This window comes from Pithys albifrons, chromosome 3, assembly GCF_047495875.1.
Source record: "Pithys albifrons albifrons isolate INPA30051 chromosome 3, PitAlb_v1, whole genome shotgun sequence".
NCBI lineage: Eukaryota > Metazoa > Chordata > Aves > Passeriformes > Thamnophilidae > Pithys > Pithys albifrons.
Window position 1 is genome coordinate 56,942,036 of NC_092460.1, and position 19,794 is coordinate 56,961,829.

The 19,794-nt window shown below is 34.6% G+C and overlaps 1 protein-coding gene across 1 annotated transcript; it reads left to right on the plus strand.

Moving 5' to 3' along the window:
• Positions 1-6,075: 6,075 nt before the first annotated feature.
• On the plus strand, positions 6,076-16,956 carry LUM (lumican). The gene is made up of 3 exons (XM_071549938.1): positions 6,076-6,335; positions 9,092-9,988; positions 16,070-16,956. Exons 2-3 carry the CDS (start codon positions 9,112-9,114, stop codon positions 16,222-16,224), a joined length of 1,032 nt encoding a protein of 343 aa, XP_071406039.1. The 5' UTR covers positions 6,076-6,335; positions 9,092-9,111; the 3' UTR covers positions 16,225-16,956.
• Positions 16,957-19,794: the final 2,838 nt, after the last annotated feature.

The following is a 19,794-nucleotide window of genomic DNA, read 5'->3' on the forward strand; positions in this document are numbered from 1 at the left end:
GCACACATGTACACATATGTGTTTGCTGTCTCTCAGGACCAAAATGTGATACAGCACCTGAGACCATATATAATAATAAATGATCTGCATCTCACAGAGAGGTAGAGGCAATCTTAGTGAGATATAAAGTGGAATATCTTAAGAAACAAATAGCTTTTCTAATGGGAAAGCTGATTTTGTGAGATGTCAGCAGTGCCGTGCAGCCTATGCTAAAGCATTGAGTTTCTCAACACTGCACAATTCCTAAGACAAAAACTATTGCATACACTATGAGTTTAATCCACTCTGGACCTCTTTATAAAGAATAAAGAAAATTTAATCACTGGATTGGAATCTGTGGTTACAAAAGCTGGCCATTTAATTTGGCCAAAAGCATATTTCCAGCCAATCCTTTGGAGGAGCTTAATGTCTCAAAATAGGAAAAGGATTAATGAGCAAATTTATCTGGGAGGAAAAAATTATAAGAAAAATAAGAATACTTATACTTTAAAAGAATTTAAGAGATTGTCCTCAAATACCTCTTCCCTTTTGAAATTGCACCCAAAAAGGCCAATTTTAAGCATAACTTTCTTTTTTGCAGTTGAAGAGTGAAATGTGATTAGAAGTGAAAAAAAAACCCAAACATGCAACATGAAAAAAAAAAATTAAGTATATATAATAATGTCTGTACATACTAGTAATAAGGCAAAAATGAAATAGTTGTACTGGAGATATCAGTGACAGATTCACAGATAGCATGGCTGAAGATAGTTGGAAGATTATGATGAGGAAAATAAATTCTAGTAGTGTTATAGAAGCACAACTAAACAGACACGAGACAATGGATAGAAATGAAATGAAAAAATCAGTAAACATTGTTTCTATATATTTGAAGATGACTAGAAGATGTGCTTTCTGCAGACTAATGTACTTTTATCATGTTAGGACTAACAGGTTTGTTCTAAAGGGGAAAAAATAATATTTATAAGTAATAAATATTTTTCAATTGAGTTGTCATAATAATTTGTACTTAAATGTCTTAGGAAGCCAGGTAAGTGTTGTTTGATTCATTTACAGCCCATTGTCATGAGCCTGGAAATACCAGAACAGCAGTGTGTTGTTACTGCTCGCGGATTACAAATAGATAGATGCTACACCTCAAGGATATTAACCTGCCACCAGTTCCAGGGAAAATATCATAAAAAGCTCATATGGCTTTGAGCTGGCAACAAACTAAGTGACAGCTAATATCAGAATAGATACTAATAGATGGTCAATGATATAATAGATATTTTCTAGCAAGCCTTTACTTGTTCATGAGGTTATAAACTTGGTGGATAACAGCGTCTTCTGTGGTCCATTTGTCCAAGTTGCTTCATTTTGGAAATTATAATGAGCAGTGCTTTTAAAAGCTGCACATTAAGTGTCTCCCAAACTCTCTCACCTTCATGGCAAAGACAATTTTATCATCAAGTGCTTCTGCTTCAGTAGAGGGTCACGTCAGCTAAAAGGCCAAATGCTATATTCTAGTTATTAGCATGATACAAATGTAGTAGCATCCCTTCTAGTGTGATCTAAATGCAGAAAGACGTTAAATTAGGGGAAGGTGTTTACCATCTAACAACTTTCAGAGGAGGTCTATGCTGATACAGCATTACTATAAAAAACCAAAAAGCAGTGAACTAGCCAAGTTGCCAAGTCCAACTCTTTCTTTTCCTATAAATTATCTGTCCTGTTTAAAATACAGAGATGCTGCTATAATTTTTACTTGTGAGCATAACTTTCCCACAAATTCAACAACTTCTTGAGATCCTCTCAGATTCTTTATATTAGGAATAATTTTAATTGTTTCATGCTCCAGGGCCACCTGGTTTTCCTTTATACATGGATTAGCAAATTTTAAATGCTATGACAAAACATACAGTATGTATGAAGAAGTCTGTTTTAAAAACAGACTCTTGCCTTCATCTGTGTAGCCCTTATGAAAAAGAAAGCTTTGATCAAGCTTTGACTCAACTCAAGGAATTTTGTCATTGACAATTTGAATCAAATTAAGTGTAGTCCAGTACAAAAACAGTTTGAAAAGCAATGAAATGGAGAGGAGTATGAGTTACTAGAATATAGACACAGTCAAGTTTGAAGCAAAACAGTGAGCAGTTTTTCAGAAGGAAAAAAAAACCCCAAGAATTCATGCTCAACTAAAATATCTGTTGCGGTCTGCTAGTAAGTTGTAACACTACTACCATTTTTGTAAATTTCTAAAGCTGGTATTTCCTTTTTAGGAGAAAGGAAAAGAAGGATTTGGATTGCCCCAAATTTTGTAATGCTTATAGTATGTGGTCTAACACTTTCCATTAACATGCAATTGCAGCGTACAATCTGAAAAAATAAAATTTCAATTAGGAGGAAAGGATGTTTTCAGATGAAAAAATAAACACCTACAGCCCCTAGAATCTGGAACTGAATTGTTTTTAGTGGAACTCATTTGATGTGAGTAAGCCTTCAGTAATATTTTCAAAATGCTGCAGAACTTTACAAAAACATTTAACTAATTGTCACTAGAGGTTTGAGCCAACATCATATTTTTGTTTATTGACTCTATATATTCTAACAGACTGTATATACATTGTTTAGGGACATAGAAAACATGCTGTATAAACAAAATGCTACCTCTTCATAATTAAGTGCCTTACTGCGGGGTGTTCATGAAACAGCCTTTTCCCTGAATGGAGATTTTTTTACCTTCTACTGCAGGTAGCCAATTAAAATGAACTAACCTTCATTTCATCTTGAGAGTACTTTTAATTTGAATTTTGAGTGATCAGCAGAAAAACCTCACCACCCTTTTTATGTGGCAATATGAAAAGTTCCCTGAGGACTTTTTCTGGGGCTATATCCTACTCTTGAAGTTTGTCACCCAGATCTCTTGGTTCTGTGTACCAGACGTGTACACAAGTTTAAGACAAAAACAAAGCAGTTGGTTTAGATAATATCTATTAGGTTTTAGTAACTTGAGTCTCTTGGGGAAAAAAAAAGTATTGAAACCAATAAATTGGAAGGCATTTCCATTTATGCAGAAGTACATATAAAGAAGACAGTAATACAGGAGAGAAAAGACAGAGATGATATCACTGATGATGGAAGAAACAAAATAGTGGCACTGTAACTTGACAGTATTTGAAGTCTAGATCTCAGGCACTGAAAACTGATATGCTTGCAGTGAATTCTCCTTTCAGATTCTTTCATTATAACCTATTAGACTTGGCCATCTTCAGACACAAAAATATGAATTAAAAAAAAAGGAAAAAAAGGAAAAAACCCCTTTGAATCTCATAAAATAAATATTTCTGTTCATGTATCATAAGCCAAAGAAAATTAGATGAGAGTAGGTCTTGATCAAATCTCCCATCAAGGAAAAATGAATAAATAAGAAGTAAGAAGAAAATTAATTTTGAAGAAAACAAACTGGAGCAAAGAATTTGTAAAGGGGAAATATCACTATGTCCTTATATGATCAGGTGTTGAAATATATTCATAACCAGTTTACAACTTGGATGTCATAGGTGAATTTGCGCATTATTTTGTCTATTTCATGGAAATTAGCTAGAATACATTCGCATGCTGTTTAATGGCTTCTGAGCGTTATCAAAATACCCCCAAACTGAAACACAAAATCGGGCCAGAAAAAAAGAAATCACTCACCCACACTCCCACCCATTGTTGTGGAAGAAGCCATACCTCCATTTGCTGGGCTTTAGTACCTACCTGCTCTCCCAGACAGAGGTTTATGAGGTTAGAGCCTCATGAACCAGAACAATAAGATTGGGAAAGCATAAAAATTATGCTGAAGAGACATTATTACATAACAGAGTGGAAAGATGGTAAAAATCTTATTAAAGAAAAGGAACATCTATTGATTTATCTCTTAACCTTGGAAGATATATTATTCTTCATCTTGACTTTGCAATTTCTATAGTTGTCTTGACAGTCAGCAAGACAACAGTTATATGCATGACCAATCTCAGCCAAACTTTCTGTGACCCAAGCTTTTACCATTTTAAGTCTAAAATACCATCATGTTTGCTAAACAAGATTTTTCTACAAGTTTTAAAGATGTTCATGCTTTGTATTTTTGTTAATAGAATGAGAAAAAAAGATGTATACTGGATGTACAGAAACCAGTGTCATAAAAACACTAGTGCATAAATAGAGCTGTGCCAAAAAGATATCAAACCCAGACTATCTTGTACTTGCAACCAATGTACAATTCTATTTGTACTGCAAACGTAAAACTACATCTATTACTGGAAGTTCAGAATATGCATTAATTTGTCTTAATATTGAACTTGTTCCTAAAAACAAATCTATAATCATAGAAAACACAACTGGTGCCCTTCCCATGATTTTTAAAATTCTCATTACAAACAACATTTATGCTTCTTTGCTTGGCTTGATGTAATTTCTTCCACACAGCAAACCTCAGTATTGCCTTAATGGGTATTTCTTCTGTATTAAAACTATTTTCTTTATTCCAGCTTTTCGTCTACTGAGTGCTCCTGCTTGTTGCCACATTTTCAGTCAAGTCTACAGTTCAGTTTTCCCTGAGTCAAGTAAAACTAATGGAGTAGTTTTCAGATAAATATCATTCAGTGCATGAGAAACTCCATCTGGTCTCCATTTGCCCACAAGCAGAACAACAGCTTTGTCCACTTCTACATTTCTAGTTCTGATACCATACACAGATTTTCACTTAGATTAACTCACTATTGTAATTCCACTTCTTCACATTCACTTCTTTCTACCATTCAAATAGTAATGTAGTTATAATCTGTCATCAACATGTTTTCCAATGTGTAAATGGTTCTCTCACACCAGGGAGACAGACGTGATGTCAGAACATCAAAAGCACAACTTTCACTCCTCATGAGCTGCACTGGTACTTGGCACTCTGTCTTGAGCAAATTTGTTTGGTAATTGTGTTTTTGCAGAAGCACAGAGGTCTGTAATCATTTTGTGTCTCTCTGCTTCTTGGTCTAGGGCACTGGCTTTCTTGTGCTCCCAGAAACCTTCACTTGTGTGAAAACTGAGATGTGTCAGCACTATATTTTGGGGGAAGATCATGTTCAGGCTCCTTTTCTTTAGAAAGCTTCTAGGGTTCTCCAGCCCAGCCACATTCTGCACCATGACTTTTCATAAAGATAGCAGGATGATAATGGACAAAATACCTAACTTCTACCCCCAACAATTCCAGTCAAATGCAGTTAAACACACAAGACACTTTAAAATGGCTAGTGTTGTTTTCTGTACATGCATTTGACATTTGTCCCTATGCAACTTTATGAAACAAAGATACCTCCCATAAAAAGGGAAGATATCCACCATTTTGAGGTAAGAGAAAGTTCTTATGGAAGCATTAACCACTTTAAATAGTTTCTGTCTTATTGCATTATTTTTCGATGCTGCATGGTGAAATAACATCTCATCCAAGCCTTAAGATGCATTCTTGAACCACATCCATGAAATAAGAAACAGAATGTAAAGCTGAGTAGTTCCAGATTCCGAAAACCAGGAGAAAGCTGTAAGTGCAAAAATGAACAAATGTATTAAGAAGTTTTACAGTAACTGCTGAAAAACCATTCCTGGCATGTGTTTTTATTAAACAAACACACATTTAACCACCAAAGAATATCTCCAGACCAAATCAGTGTTTTGCAGAAGAATCTTTGAACTCAGTATATAATGTGGAAAAGGTTATGATTTGAAAATAAGGCTGCATCTTTGGGATCTCATCCTAAAACTAAAGCTTTTATTACGGATATTTTTCTGTGGTCATAAGATAGTTAAAGAAAATAGAAAAATGAATGAGTCACTTGGCTGAAGAAGCACAGCAGCATTGAGGTCTGAATGCTATGTGTTAGCTCATGTCTAGCGGTATAAAATAAGCTTGAAAACAAAAGCCTGTTTGCAATTCATTTTACAATCTAAAATGTTTCCCCTCAAAAATAATAATAAAAACAAATCCTTGTAGAAGCCTATGGCTTATAAACTTTCTCAGGTTTTGAAATACCATGCAGTCATCCTACAGGAAAAACAGATGGGTTGTCCTTGTAGAAAATATGGTATTCACCTGCACTTCATTAGAGAGCTGCATTTTTGTACATGCAACACCACAAGATCACCATGATGACATAGCAGCTTCAGAGAACAGCGTGACTAGGGCTTTTTTTCCCCCTCTCGTAACACAGAGGATCTGGCAGACTTTTACCTCCTGACACTGTTTAGAGCATATATTGGTTGATACAGTCTCTTATTGCATCTGCTCTGGGAATTAAGGAAAGCAGCTTCAAGGCAGTAAGGTAAGTGCTGCTGCATGTTTTTACTGTAATGTTCAGCTATTTAAATGTAGCTGCAATGGGAACATGAAAATATGACAGGATAAGTTTGCCAATTTGTAAACTGAGCACAAATCAACAGTTGCTTAGTAGCTTCGCTTTCTCAGTTTCCTAAAAACAGTTTCACGTATCTTGTAGATCAGTGTTGCATTTTTTTACAGTCTGTTTCATTCTACTTCAAAACAAGAGTTGCTATAAAGTACAAAAAATTTGTAAGAGTACTCAGAGTTTATTTTTTAATTTATAATCTGTTTGTAAGAGCTTCTTAAACTCCGTTTGTTAAATCATTTTGTCTCATTCTACAAAAAGACAAGGTATTTTAGACATTTAAATAATTATTCATGTAAACAATGAGAGGAAAATCATAGGTATTTTGAAATTTGTAGTTAATTTTAAAGCACATTTTAACTATACTATTGAAACTTTTTAAAAATATAATCTTTTGCAAACTGTGTAAGATGTTATGCTACAGAATTAAGGTGGATTGACTTCTAATTTTATATTTATTTTGTTTCACAACAACATTACAAAATTAAGGCAGTATAGACAAGGTCAAAAATATTTTAATAGTATGTCTAATGTAGTAAACATTTTTTCCAGAATTATGGATTTACCATTTAATATGTTTTTGTAAGTTGCCTGAAAAACTTCACAAATATTTTCACAGGTATTTTACAATATAACTGCTTAGAACATACACAAGCAATTATTTCAGGCATACTTATGTTGTAAGATAAATGTCTAAGACTGATTCTGACTTTATCTTGCAGATTCATGTAGCTCAATGTAACAAACAAGTGTATGTACATGATCTATTAACCATTTACACTTCTGACAGACACACATTTAGATGCCTGAATGAGAAATGCATTAATAAAACAAATTAATAATAATACATATGTACTTTGTTATTTTATGTCATATGCTTATATGCCTTTGAACAACAGAACTGTCACATGCATTCTAAAATATTGTTGCAAATTAATTCAAAACACTTGCTATTTAACATTTTAATTACTTCTAGGGGTCTTCAGAGCAGTTAAACTTTGTTGACTGTTTAAAGGACTATCAGACTATGATATCAATAATGAAACTTGGCATTATAGATATAATTTGAAACTAGAAAAAAACCCAATAGAACTCGAATTTCTAATGCCTATGTTACTTTAAGGTTATCAAATTACATGGATGTGTAGAAAATGTCACTGTAAGGCCAAAAAATGTAGTCCAAGAGGTTCATTATACTCTCTTTTATACTTTGAATACAGAAGCATTTGGTCTCCCTTCCTTAGTGTTTAGTACCTAAATAGGACCAGCTTATGAGCTGAATTGTGTTACTGCAGCCTTTGCTTTCATACCAGCTGTACTTGTTTACACCAGCAGGGGACCGAAGGTTGAGCTTGCATGTTCTCATGCAGTAATGAAGAACAGACAAAGGAAATTACAGAGATAACTAATATTGCAATGATTATCCTAGGATTTGTGATTAAGTTAATATGATGGGACTAATGCCATGGAAAAAATATGCAATCGTATTCCTTATTCAGGGACTAACTTTGCTGGAAGATTGCCTAGATCTGAAATCAATGGTGGTCCATTTACAGGCTTCACATACTTTCTGAAATTACTTGAGAACAAAAAGGTTTTGAGGATTTTTTTAATCCTCTCACTCTCTGAACAGTAGTTGAGCACATGGAGCCTTACCTTTTACTGGTGAAAAGCAAAGCAAGCTCACCAACTTCGTTGATGCTAGACCTACTTTAGCAACAGAATGTCTATGTAGGTAGTAGAGAAAGATAAGCAAGATACTAATCTTCAAAGATTAATTAGGAAATTGTGGAGCATCTGATGAGAAAAGTATGCCCTTAAGAAGAAAGGTGGCACCACTCATATCTAATCACAGTGAAGCATCTCCAAGGACATTGAATGTCCTTTTGCTGTATCTGAACTGGAACTCTATGTGAAGCCAGTGTTTTATTCAATTGATTTAGAATGGACATACAGTGTAATCAACACGTTTTTTACATAGAAAATGTGCAAGAATGTTTTCACTATCTGAAAGCCAGTCATTTCAGATCCACTGTAAATCCATATTTGATAGAGTATCCTGTGCACACATATGCAATACTGGATGTTTGGCTTATCCAAGAAATTATGCTATATAATTTTATTAGTTTGTTCTTTAGGTGAATATGAAACTTAGTGGACTATGCTTTACTGAACATGATCCACGACTAAACACATCTTAATACTACACAATACAGCAGATCATTACTATCAGTTTGTAACTTCCCTGTATCTTTCAAACTTGAGTCAAATAACCACATTTAGATATGAGGCAAATGAGTACATTAGGAGTGCTTTATAGAATTTAAGAGCTGGAACTGCCTGTGAACATGACCTTCAGCAAAACTGAAAACTTTTCTATGCTTAGTTTATCATTCTTCTTGAGACCTAACGAATGCAGAAATAATGTTTTACTTACAGCAACAGGATGTCCTGCAATTTTACATTACAAAGGTAGATTATAACAAGACAGGGACAATAAATTTCTAGTAGCAACAATGAAATACTAACAAACCAATATCTTTTACTTAATTAGTAGCTTTAAGCAGGAAGCCTAATTAACTTTTAATTATAAACTTTATGTGGTAAAATTTCAAATATTGCTGAAAGAGAAAAAAAACCTTTTAACTTTTTTATTCCCTTTTACCATACAGGGACAAGACACATTAGAAAGATGACTTTAGACTCCCTACCTGTCTTGCTGATATTGATTAGTGGCGTTTTTTGCCAGTATGACTATGGTCCTGCAGATGATTATGGTTATGATCCTTTTGGGCCATCTGCAGCAGTCTGTGCCCCAGAATGTAATTGTCCTTTAAGCTACCCTACTGCCATGTATTGTGACAATCTTAAGCTGAAAACCATTCCAATTGTTCCAAGTGGAATAAAATACCTTTATCTTCGAAACAATATGATTGAGGGAATTGAAGAGAACACATTTGATAATGTAACAGACCTACAGTGGCTGATTCTGGATCACAACCATTTGGAAAATTCAAAAATTAAGGGAAGAGTCTTCTCTAAACTAAAGAATCTGAAGAAACTTCACATTAACTACAACAATTTGACTGAAGCTGTTGGACCACTCCCCAAAACTCTAGATGACCTGCAATTAAGTCACAACAAGATCACAAAAGTCAACCCTGGTGCACTTGAAGGGCTGATGAATCTGACTGTCATTCACCTCCAGAACAACCAACTGAAAGCAGATTCTATTTCTGGGGCTTTTAAAGGCCTGAATTCACTTTTGTATCTTGACTTAAGCTTCAATCAACTTACAAAGCTACCCACAGGACTGCCTCACTCCTTACTCATGCTGTATTTTGATAATAACCAGATTTCCAATGTTCCTGATGAATATTTCCAGGGTTTCAAAGCCCTGCAATATTTACGTTTATCCCACAATAAATTAACAGATTCTGGAATACCAGGTAATGTCTTCAATATCACATCACTGGTTGAGTTGGATCTCTCCTTCAATCAGCTGAAGAGCATTCCAACTGTCAGTGAGAACCTTGAAAACTTCTACCTCCAAGTCAACAAAATTAACAGTAAGTTAAATTTGTACATTGTCATTAATTTTTACCACATACTAGACAGTGATGGTCAATGCAAGTATTTGAAATGGTAGATGAACCAGTCTGAACAAATGGTACTGGTTAGACTGGTTAACGCACTGACATTTATCTGACTGTTGTCCATGATAATGTTAAAAGACAGACATTTATCTAATAGTGACAGAAAACACCTTTAAAAACTATTGCTCAAATTCTCATCTCATGTAAATTGAAGTAATTACATAGGAGCCAATGGAGCTGCCTTGTATAATTGAGGGAAAAACTGTAAAAACTGTGGGCAGTGAAAAAGATATTCAGAATTCTTAAATCAACAAAAAGAGACAGTTATCAGCTGAGCATATGCACAACCTCCCAGAAGGCTAGTGGTGAAAGTACTGGAGGAAGAGAGGGAGAAAACAATAAATTCATAAGATATCAGGCACAACACACAATGAAATAGATACTACAAAGTAACTTCTTTCATTTCTTTCCTCCTTTGTCTCTTGCAGTATCCCTTGAAATCCAAAGACCTGGCCCTGTTCTTTTCATTCCTATTTCACATATCATATATTCATGCAGCAAACACTTTTGCATTCACTCATGATTTGAAAAGTGTTCCTTCTAATGTCAATTAATATCACACTTTGTATGAGATCATGGAGTTGTCTATAAAGACAGGGTTTTTACAAGGCTGTGCTATTCCTGCATTGACAAGGAGGTGTTGCAGAGCTGGAGAGATCTCACCACCATGTCAGAAGCTCTTTATCTGCACTTCTGTCAGTGGTAGTCCCTGATGGAGAGGAAGATCTGTCAGATATGACAGTTTCTGCAGGAGGGTTTACATCATCTTCCTAGCTGGCATAAAGGAAAGAATAAAATCCTCTTGTTTGTTTGCCTGCTTGTATCTATCAAGGGTTTAGAGTATCAGTGCCCGCTATTCCATACATAGCTGACTCCATTCAGAGGTAGCTTTCAAAACCAAATATTTTTCATGATCTTACTAGATAGGGCATACCTTTTGAAATGTTTTCTATTTACTATGTTTCACATTTTCCTCAATGTTATGGTCGTTTTCTTTTCTAGTGTATCTCAGTTCCTTGTTTTGGTAAGAGAAAAGAAAGAGTTAATACTTCCCACTTAAAGCACTACAGCATCCTATGGAACTCCATCATATACTCTGCTACTCCTAAAACAGCTAACATTGATAATTTTTATTTTCTCATGAGATAAATGAGGCAATTTTTCCTGCTTAGAATGATTGTTTTATACCTTCTGCAAGATACCCAGGTACCAAGCTTGCCTGCTTTTCACATTTCAAAGGACTTTCGAGTCAAGGACAACAATTTAGCTTTGTAAGAAAAGCTGTATTTCCTGGGGATGGTGTGAGGAGTGTGTGTGCACCAGCTACTGCTAGACTGTCATTGCTACCCTATAGACTGATACATGAGAATTATGACTTACTGTTTTTTGACTTACCATAAAACCTAGCAGACTTCACTAATAAATATTTTTTACTACCTAATTTCACAGGCATAATATTGAGTTCCCTTAAATGCTGATTGGTAATATGTGAGAAAACTTAGTTAGAAATAATCATTACAATTTAATGAAGTACCAGATACAGGGCAATCAAAGCCTTTGTATTTCGCCATTCACTACACCTGGCCTACAGCTGTAAATGCTTAGTCTTCCAGGAAATTGAATTGATTGATCTTTGAGTATTTAAGCCTCAAACAAGTGACCATTTTCTTAGCATAATAAATTATTATATTTTACCAGTGATTTGATAATCAGGTAAAAAAGGTGTAATCTTTTTGGTTATGCTTACATAGTTTAAAGCTTTAATTTTACTGAAATCTAACATAAAAATATTTCTCCAGAGTTCTTAGTTTGTTATATCTCCCTTTTTCTCAGCTGTTTTAGGGCTAGCAATTAACATTTATATATTTGTCTAGGAAAGCTTAATCTGGTTCTAACCTTTTTGATATTTTCAGAAAGAAAGGAAATATTTTTTTAAATTATTGTCCATGAGTTTCACTATGGACTTGCTACAATTATTATGCACTGCCATACATAAAACCCCCATTTGAGAAATATCCTCATTTGAGAGACTGAGTTCTTTTAACAAGATCTGAATATACACATTAAAAATGTGTAGAAGAATTGACTTCACTTGCTCTATGATCCGCTGTGTTTCAATTAACTCCTCTGATCTTTAACTAATAAACTGAAGTATATCCCTTATTTTGAATGTAGGTGTCAGATATATACTTCATTTACTGTACTTGATGCTGGTTGGATCTTCAAACTAGAATAGAATCATGGAAGACTTATAAATTTTTTTTGCTTTCTTCATACCTCAAACCTAAACCGTAACTTCTAAATTGAAATGTCTTGCAATATTTCCTATTGATGGTGATTTAAGGGTGGAATTTTCTGTTTAATAACTGCTGTGGTTTGCTGCCATGCTTTAAGATGCCATTAGTGTTGCATACACATGTGTGCATGCACACAAACACACACACACACACTTGCAGGATGGAGAAAAGTACAAGAATCAGAGGTTCAGTGATACAAGAGGAGGTCCCAAAGATGAACTTCACCATATTTCATGTGTACATGTAAATGATTATGAAGAAAATTGTTGCCTCCACATGAAACCCTAGCAAGTAGATACTATGTAAATGGGGTATAAAAGGGAAAGTGTGAAAACATTCCAGATGACAGTTAAGGAGGACTATATAATCTGCTGCAGTCCATTGACTGGATCAGGACCTGTACCACAGTCATACTTACTCTAAATAGAGTGAGTTATAGAGGTGCTCTATGGTCATTTATCTGGCTCACTCCATCAATCCCCAAAGGATTTTTTTACCATGACCTATGTAGAAATGATTCATATATGATTACTGAACCACAGACCAGCAAGGACGACTATGGGACTCTAGCTGCTATTAGGATTGCCCACTGTATTGCACGCCTTAAGAAGAAATCTTTGCACAGTTAATTCTGTCAGGTAGAACATTCATACACTTCTTATATACAAGGGATATACTCTCACCTAGAATGTAGTAAAAATATTCTAAAAAAAAAAGTTTAAAATATATATGCTCTCCGTTTTCCTCTATATGAGATGGAGCGGGACAAGAAGAGGGAGAGGGAGAATGGGAGGGGAGTCTGTTCCTGGTTTTTTTGGGTTTTATTCTCCCACTTATTTCAGGTAGTTTGTTGGAATATCAGAATTTCTTATGGCCATAGACACTTCCAGTGAGAATATAATTGTTCAGATAAAAATCCAATTTTCATCCAATCCTTTTATTCTTTCAGTGTCTGGCTTATGCAGGAATTCTGTGTTGAGAAAAATATGTGGGAAAAATTCCAGGTACACTGCTTCTGTACCTGAGTAGTATATATTCAGGAAGACATTTTAACATCTGCAATATCAGTAAGTGTAACAAAGGAGGAAGTAAGCTACTGAGATATTTTATCCAACAGTGATATAGTCTTGGTGATTGCAGTTCCCATACAGATCATATAGTTAACAGCCCATGAAGTGCTCTCATAAGACCCACTTGTCTTACTTTCTGCTAGTAGAGACTGAACTTGAAAATCAAAAAATTTTAGTATACTTCCAAAAACTGGCAATTATATGAGCTGGACAAAAAATAATGCCTGAATTCAAACAATGGAGTGGATTCCCACTGAAGTCCATGACAGAATTCCTTTTATTTCTGTGAGGACTAGATCTGCATACACTTCCCATGTGGTTTCAGACTTATAAATAGTCAGCACAGGTGAGTATTTTGGTGAAATAGTTAAATTTTGTGGTTTACAGGTATGAAGTTTTCATTATTTGAGTAGTTAAACATCTACCCCACTTGTATAAGTACACCTTTTTTGCAATCAACTGTTAGTATTTATGCTCAAAATAACAATATGGGAAAAAAACCCACAAGCTAGTGAATTTAGAAAGTTTTTAAATGTCTGCCTTCTACAAAAATATACTTACTATGTAATTTCTGAATGACAAGAAGATGAAATAAATTCTATATTAGAATTCATGTTTATTTTCAGCTTTATAAATTAAACCCAAGCTCTCTGCTTAAAACTGGACCTAAATAGTTAATGGTAGCCTATAGGCTAAGAAAATTAGTTTAAAGTCTCAGGAACTTGGGTTTTCACTCAGCAAAATTCCACACAAACATAATCCTATAAACATCTCTCAGATTAAGAAGAATCACCAGTTCAATTCTGCTGGTACATTCTGAATCAGAAGAGTATCAGAATGGTTCTGAGGTCTTAAAATTTTACTATATTATAATATGGACTTTTTAAAGGAGGTTTTACATCTCTCATCTTTCCAAAAGAAGGCTGTACACTAAACAAAATATAGGAAATTATTTTGATTTGCTTTAATCAAATTGGTGATTGAGATCTGACATTCAAATTAGATTTTCCTTAATCCCCATTCAAAACAACTTATTTGGTGAAAGATACGAGTCTTTACCCATTCTTGACATCATAACTGTCCAAAAAATTACCTAAACTCGCACGCTTTAAAGAGCTGACTGTGCATTTGTACTTAGTTTACAAAAGCCGTGTTACAACAGTGAGAGAAGATTACAGTAAAGCTAATTCTGGAAGAATCCACTTAGAAGAATGTTAAGCCAGAATTTAACATGGAGGTATGAAAGCTACTTCCTTTAGTACTCCAACATGAAATAGGTCATCACATTTTCTTAAATAAGTTAAGTAGCCATGTAGAAAAGATACATAAGGTGGTGTTTTCAAAATTCCTTGAATGACATATTAATCATAGTAGTTGAAGCAGCATCTGATTTTGAGAATACTAACTTGATTTATCAGAAATTATGAGAGCTAGTCTTTGCAATTTAAAACTGAAGACGTGAAATCTGTCTGAATACTGGTGTATAGGTTCATTGAGGGAGTCCCTTCATCCCTTTAAAATATTTTCTGTGTGAATTCATCTGATGTCAGTGACCTGAGGAAGAACAAGCCTTTCAAACTGCTTCTTTAGTAGTCATGGAACTTTTCGATAGACTAATCCTCTGCCTGGCTCAAAGGAAACACAGCTGAGAATGAAGGACCATCTCTGCAAAATTGTACAATGTGGTATGCAGGGTATATCAGCTTTATTCACATACATTGTCTCTTGAGGGCAGATCTTGTCTCCATGAAAGAGGCTTGTATCATGTATATGTCTGTGCTTATGTATACTGAGCAGAGAACTTTGATGATTCATGTAATTTCTAGCATACAGTTAATATCATAGGCTACCAGACAGATTTCTACGCAAGATCTGTCTGGTGTTATGTGAATCAAATAATACTGCAATATAATAGAGATTATATGTATCATGGCATATAAATTATAATAAATATAATTATTTTATAAACATTTTTTACATTTATACTCACCGTTTAATCCTGATGTGGAAAAGTTTAACCACACAATATAAATGTAAAACTCTTCTTCAACCCTAGACACACATTTCATTTTGAAACAGGCAAATCAAAAGGGCACATATAAAATACATACAAAATACACAGACACTCATTGGACTGCCTGTTCTAAAGGATAAGGCCGTATCATGGTTTCAGTTTCTCCAGAAATTTTTTACTTCCTTCAATATCTTATGTAACACTGTTTTACTCTTCCATAAGAACATAACCAACATGACTGATTCCTCCCTCTGCATTTCTAGTTTTACTGAAGAGTAATTTTTCCTTTTATATAAATGCCAGATTAGACCTCTATATAAAATTTAAGTCTAAAATCAAATAGGTACTGGCAGCACAGAGCATTTGAAAAATTCAACCTTGAAATTCTGAACCTCTCATAACTAATGGAAAGAACCTCTCCTAACACAAGTCCCTCAAGTTCTAGTAAACTCATGGGGATTTACATCAGTGTATATGCAAAATATTGAAAATAGTATCATAAATAAAGGCCACAATCCCCAACTAAAATCAAAGAAGAGCAGAAAAATAATTACTTTATCCCATTTGTCTTAATTATTGATGTTTTATTTTATTCTTGTTTCTTTTGCTTCAGAGTTCCCATTGAGCAGCTTCTGCAAGGTAGTTGGACCAACGACCTATTCCAAGATCACACATTTGCGCCTGGACGGAAACAATCTCACTCGGGCTGACCTGCCACAGGAGATGTACAACTGCCTTCGGGTGGCTGCTGAGATTTCACTGGAGTGACATACCTGGGATTATCTAATTCCCTTCTAGAGGCAGTAACTACAGGAATTACACATCAAGATAGTGCTTTAAAATTAGGATATGCCTTAAAACAAGTGACAATCTGCATATTATCTATTTGTTAATGTTTAGCAGCACTTGGCAACCTTAAAGAAATGTGTGCTTATTTTTACAAATGCTTATATTTAAAAAGCACAAGAATGGCCAGATATGGTGCAAAATATACCTTCTTCTGGCTAGGTGAGTGAAAACACTCAACTTCAGAGAAATTTATGTCCATGTATGCAGTACATGCCAGCTGGTTCCAGACTTACGTGTGAGTTTCAGCATGGGTTATAGTGAAAATTGTGGGATGTCCTATGTAAATACAAGATTCCTCTACAACTTTAGTAATTATCATACCTTTTATATATTGTTATTAATGATAAAGGAAAAAAAGATTTAACAGTGAAAGAGCAATTTAAAATGTATGAAAATATGTTTTCAGAGCCTATGACATTAAATTAATGGTATGTGTGAAAGATTACCAGGAAAAAAAAATCTGGTTAAAAAATTGTTTAGTCTTTTTGTCATAGTTTTAGTTAACTTTCATAGTAAGATTTTTATTCATTGCTGGTATAGCTGATATTTCAAAAAAAATCATATATACAAATATTTTTATTCAATTACTTGCATGCTACTTTTAACCAGGTTATAGAAAATAAAAAGTATCAAATAGTGTTCTTGTGTCCATATCATTGTCAACTATGCTTCTTTCTTTTACAGAATGAAAAAAGTCAGGTTAAAATAAGATATCTAAGATATTCTGATTATTAAAATTTATTGTAAGGTTAAATAAACTGTTTTCTCTACTTTGAAGTTTCAATATGTTTCTAAACATAATTGAGCAAGCTCTGCTGCACTTGTGTTGACTAGTAAGTAGATGCCTTATGAAGTTTGCAATATGGGAACCATGGTACTATGAAAAAGTGCAAATTAATATTTCAGTATTGTCAAAAGAACAATGAAATCTCTCAGAAACCACAGGCAGTGAGTAAAATGCAGCTACACATGGTAAAGACATGGTAGTATATTCTATCTAGGAATGAATAGTCCAAACATTGTCAGCATCCTGGAACACACTAAAATAAATGTGTAGTAACTGAGAGCTGTAAGTGGCTTGCTTGCAAGTACAGATCATCCCATGGGTACTATTTTCTTTTCAACTACTAGAATATTAAACACTCAAACAGAAACTCTGTTAGTTTCTATAGCAAAAGCAGAAACCATCACCTCCAAAAAAACCCAACCAATCCATACCAAACCATTTAGTTGGCACTTTGCCACTTCAGTATCATTGCACGGTTCACAAAGAAACCTGTAACTAAACCAAAAAGAGGACACAGAAAATAATAGAAATATTTTCCTGCTCATTTTTGTCATTTTAGGATTCATGTGTTACTGCTTTTTTACCTACATATGGGAAGGGTTCAAAGTAACCTTTGTTACAAGTAGGTTGGAATTTTTTGTAGAATAATGAAGTCTAAATCTGGGACTTTCTGAACACATCAGAATGGGAATCACCATGGAATGGCACATAGGCATTATAACATAGGAAAAGAAAAAGAAAGTGTATGCAGAACTCTCCAAAGACTAGAAAAGTACATGGGAAACAGTATCTACCATTTCCAGAGAAATTTTAACCCAACTGACCCCTTCACAGGGAAATACACTGAATACTAAGACTTCTAGAATAGAAATTGATGGTGAGATTTGTCACCTCATAGCTCTAACCTAACAATACAACAGAAATTTATTGTTCTTTTCACCTTGTCTCAGCAAACTGGTTACCTTTATGCAAAATGAAACAGTGTGAACTGAGAACAGTCTACCTCAGGATAGTTTAGAACCTGTCAAGGCTATTTTCTACATACTCTTATGTTGCAAAGAAAACATTTATGGATGGTCAGAAGGCATTTTTATGCTCTTTTTAGTGGATATAATAGAAGGAGGCTCTCTGTCAAAGTAGCCAACAGTACCAACAACCTGCCTCAGAAACTAGGAAATCTACCTTTCAATGAACACTTGGACAAGTAAAAGAAAATGGCATTTGGCAGTACACTTTTATCTTGAACATTTCTCATGTGGTTCAGAAATTCACTGTTGTTGGGGAAATATGACATTGCACAGTTTGCTCCTTACACTATCTGTGAAAAAAAATAGAACATGAGATCCTTCTCTTAAAGGAGAAATGGGGCACTTTATCTCTGCTTTCATAATGTGAGACACAGAAGTCCAGGTTTCTGCTTCTGCGTTAATGAATTGTTATAAATCCCTATAGAGACTGTTTAAGTTCCCAACCTCTACATATCTTACAAAAACAAACAGGCAACAATATATGTGTTCTTTAGTTCTCAGTTTATGAAAGCAGCATGAATTATTTTCTAGACACTATGCAGAAATTTAGATGTTGGGGAATACTTAGCAGAGCTAAAGCCCTGAAAATCAAGTCACCATGACTTGAAATTTCTGCCCTTCCTGGAAAGGAAAATGATGGACCTTGGTTATAAAACCCTCAGGAGACTGAAAGACATGACACATACATCCCTGTTCCCACCTAACCTGGTCATATTTTGAAATACTTATGTGTACAGGTGCAAATATGTTACTTAAAAGTAGAGGCAATGTGAACAGACAATAACTTAACCTCAGTAGCATTGAGACAGTGGCATTGGTAAATTAGCCAGAATTTAGATCAACATACTATGCAACCTATTGTATAGCTGTACAATTTACTTATTTTATGTGTTCCTCCTTATTTCAAGTCAAAATTGATAAACTTGTCATAACACTTTCATATGAAGTTTCACATAGGAGAATTAAAAAAAAAAAAGAACTTTTGGAAAGACATGAATTTAAAAGCAGACATAAAGAGGAAGCTTTGCTACAAATATAATGAAGAACAGTATTACAATAACAATATGCAAACACAACAGACAAAAACTTTATCCATGAAATTTCAGGAACTGGTTTGCAAGTGTGTTGCACCACCATTCACAAAGGTAGAGTTACCTTTCAAGTAGAGAAACATTGTCCGTTATATATACATCTGCAACAAGCATAGACTGAAGATGATAGAAACTGTGAGATTATAAAGCAAAATGAAGTTTTGTGGAGAGCCACTAAGATGTAAGGCTTCAGCCTTCTCCTTTCCAGGCAATGCCACGTCACTTTCCTTAGCCTCTCAAAATATACCATATGTCTCAGTCCATGTCTTTTTGTGATCTTCCAGTGTCTAAAAGAGTGCTATAGAAAAAGAGTCCTGTTTTGGGATGTATAATGAAAGGGAAAGGGAACAAAGGAAAAATTCCAGAAAGAGAAATCTGAGCTGACATACAACAAAATTCTTCCCAATGAGTGCATAAAGCACTGTCACAGATTGCTCGAGGAGGCTGGAGACTCCATCCTCAGAAATTTTCATAGCTTACATGAGCAATGCCCTGAGTGACTAACCTGTCTTTGAAGTCAGCCTCAATTTTAGAAGGAGGTTGAACTAAACAACCTTCAGATGTTCCTTCAAATTTATTTATA